Source organism: Littorina saxatilis, linkage group LG7, assembly GCF_037325665.1.
Source record: "Littorina saxatilis isolate snail1 linkage group LG7, US_GU_Lsax_2.0, whole genome shotgun sequence".
Lineage (NCBI taxonomy): Eukaryota > Metazoa > Mollusca > Gastropoda > Littorinimorpha > Littorinidae > Littorina > Littorina saxatilis.
Window position 1 is genome coordinate 47,142,571 of NC_090251.1, and position 1,350 is coordinate 47,143,920.

Genomic DNA, 1,350 nt, shown 5'->3' on the forward strand with positions numbered 1-1,350 from the left:
TTCTACACAGGTACACAGTTCTACCAATGAATATATCGTATTTCTTATGATTAAACGTTCCAAAAATGAACCCTTCATATTTTTGTTTTTTTAAGTCATTGCCGCACTCCGCATGATTTAAAATCTTTTGACAGCCCCTTTAATGAAAAAGTCACTCTCGAACACTGCGACCATTTCTTCCAGTCGAAAGCAGTTTCGTATGTCCCATCTGAAGGCGTTTCTTGTTCAGTCATCCACACAAACCGACAGACGTGGACCAGCGTGACACTTGTTTTCTTCCACTGCTTTTCAAACTCGCGGCTTATTCTATACTTCGTCTTCCCGACCGGAGCGGGTTCCAATCGGTATCTCATAAGAATTTAGAGTCTTCAAAAAGAATCTCCTACTTTTTTTTTTATTTAAAAAAATAAAAATTTCCGTTTTTGTTGGTGCGTTTTTTTTTCTTTCTTGGAAGATCTTTGAATCTTCAAAATCTCTTTTTGAGAAGCATTACACAGAGGTGTGTTTTTTTCTTCTGCGAGTGTAATTTTTTTTCGTTTCTTGAATACAATGTTTTTAATTCCGTCTCTATTTTTTTCTGACATCTTTGCCTGCAGTTGGGCTTCTGACAAGTTCTTCTTACCAGAGAAGGGTTCCTGTAGAAACATGCAGGGAACATTGTTCAACTTCATCATTTTTGCGGGTGAGTATACAAAGTGTGTTTTCCTTTTTATTATTTTTATTTTTGCCCTTCTAAATTGGTTTAATCTTGTGACTTAATGAGCTACAGGAATGACAGACAGACCGACAGAGTCTAAAACTTAGCCAGATAGACAGACAGACAGAACACACACACACAAACACGCACATACACGCATACACACCCACACACACTCAAACACCCCCCCACACCCCCCACACCCCCCCACACACACACACGTGCACGCACACACACACAAACACTCACACACACGTGCGCGCACACACACACAAACACACACATACACACGTGCGCGCACACACACACAAACACACACACACACATACACACACACTTACACACACACACACACACACACACACACACACACACACACACACACACACACACACACACACACACACACACACACACACACACACACACACACACACACACACACACACACACACACACACACACACACACACACACACACACACTCACACACACACACACACACACACACACGTGTCATGGGCTTGACCTCATGTCACCATATTATACATTTATAAAAACCTGGGGGCGTGTTGGTGCCAGGGAGTCTTATAGGAACAGTGAATTGTGTCAAACAAAACCAAACTTGGGCGACACCAGGATGCCTGTTTTAA

General features: G+C 42.1%; 1 protein-coding gene across 2 annotated transcripts in view; it reads left to right on the forward strand.

The window, feature by feature from the left end:
- Positions 1-212: 212 nt before the first annotated feature.
- The window catches only part of LOC138971644 (uncharacterized), a 30,054-nt gene continuing 28,916 nt past the window's right edge, over positions 213-1,350 (forward strand). The window contains exons 1-2 of one of the 2 annotated variants that reach the window (XM_070344412.1): positions 213-344; positions 597-682. In XM_070344412.1, the coding sequence (XP_070200513.1) occupies positions 646-682 (37 nt within the window). In that variant the 5' untranslated portion in view covers positions 213-344; positions 597-645. Of the gene's footprint in view, positions 683-1,350 lie in introns of both variants that reach the window. The other variant, XM_070344411.1, reaches the window with a different exon arrangement.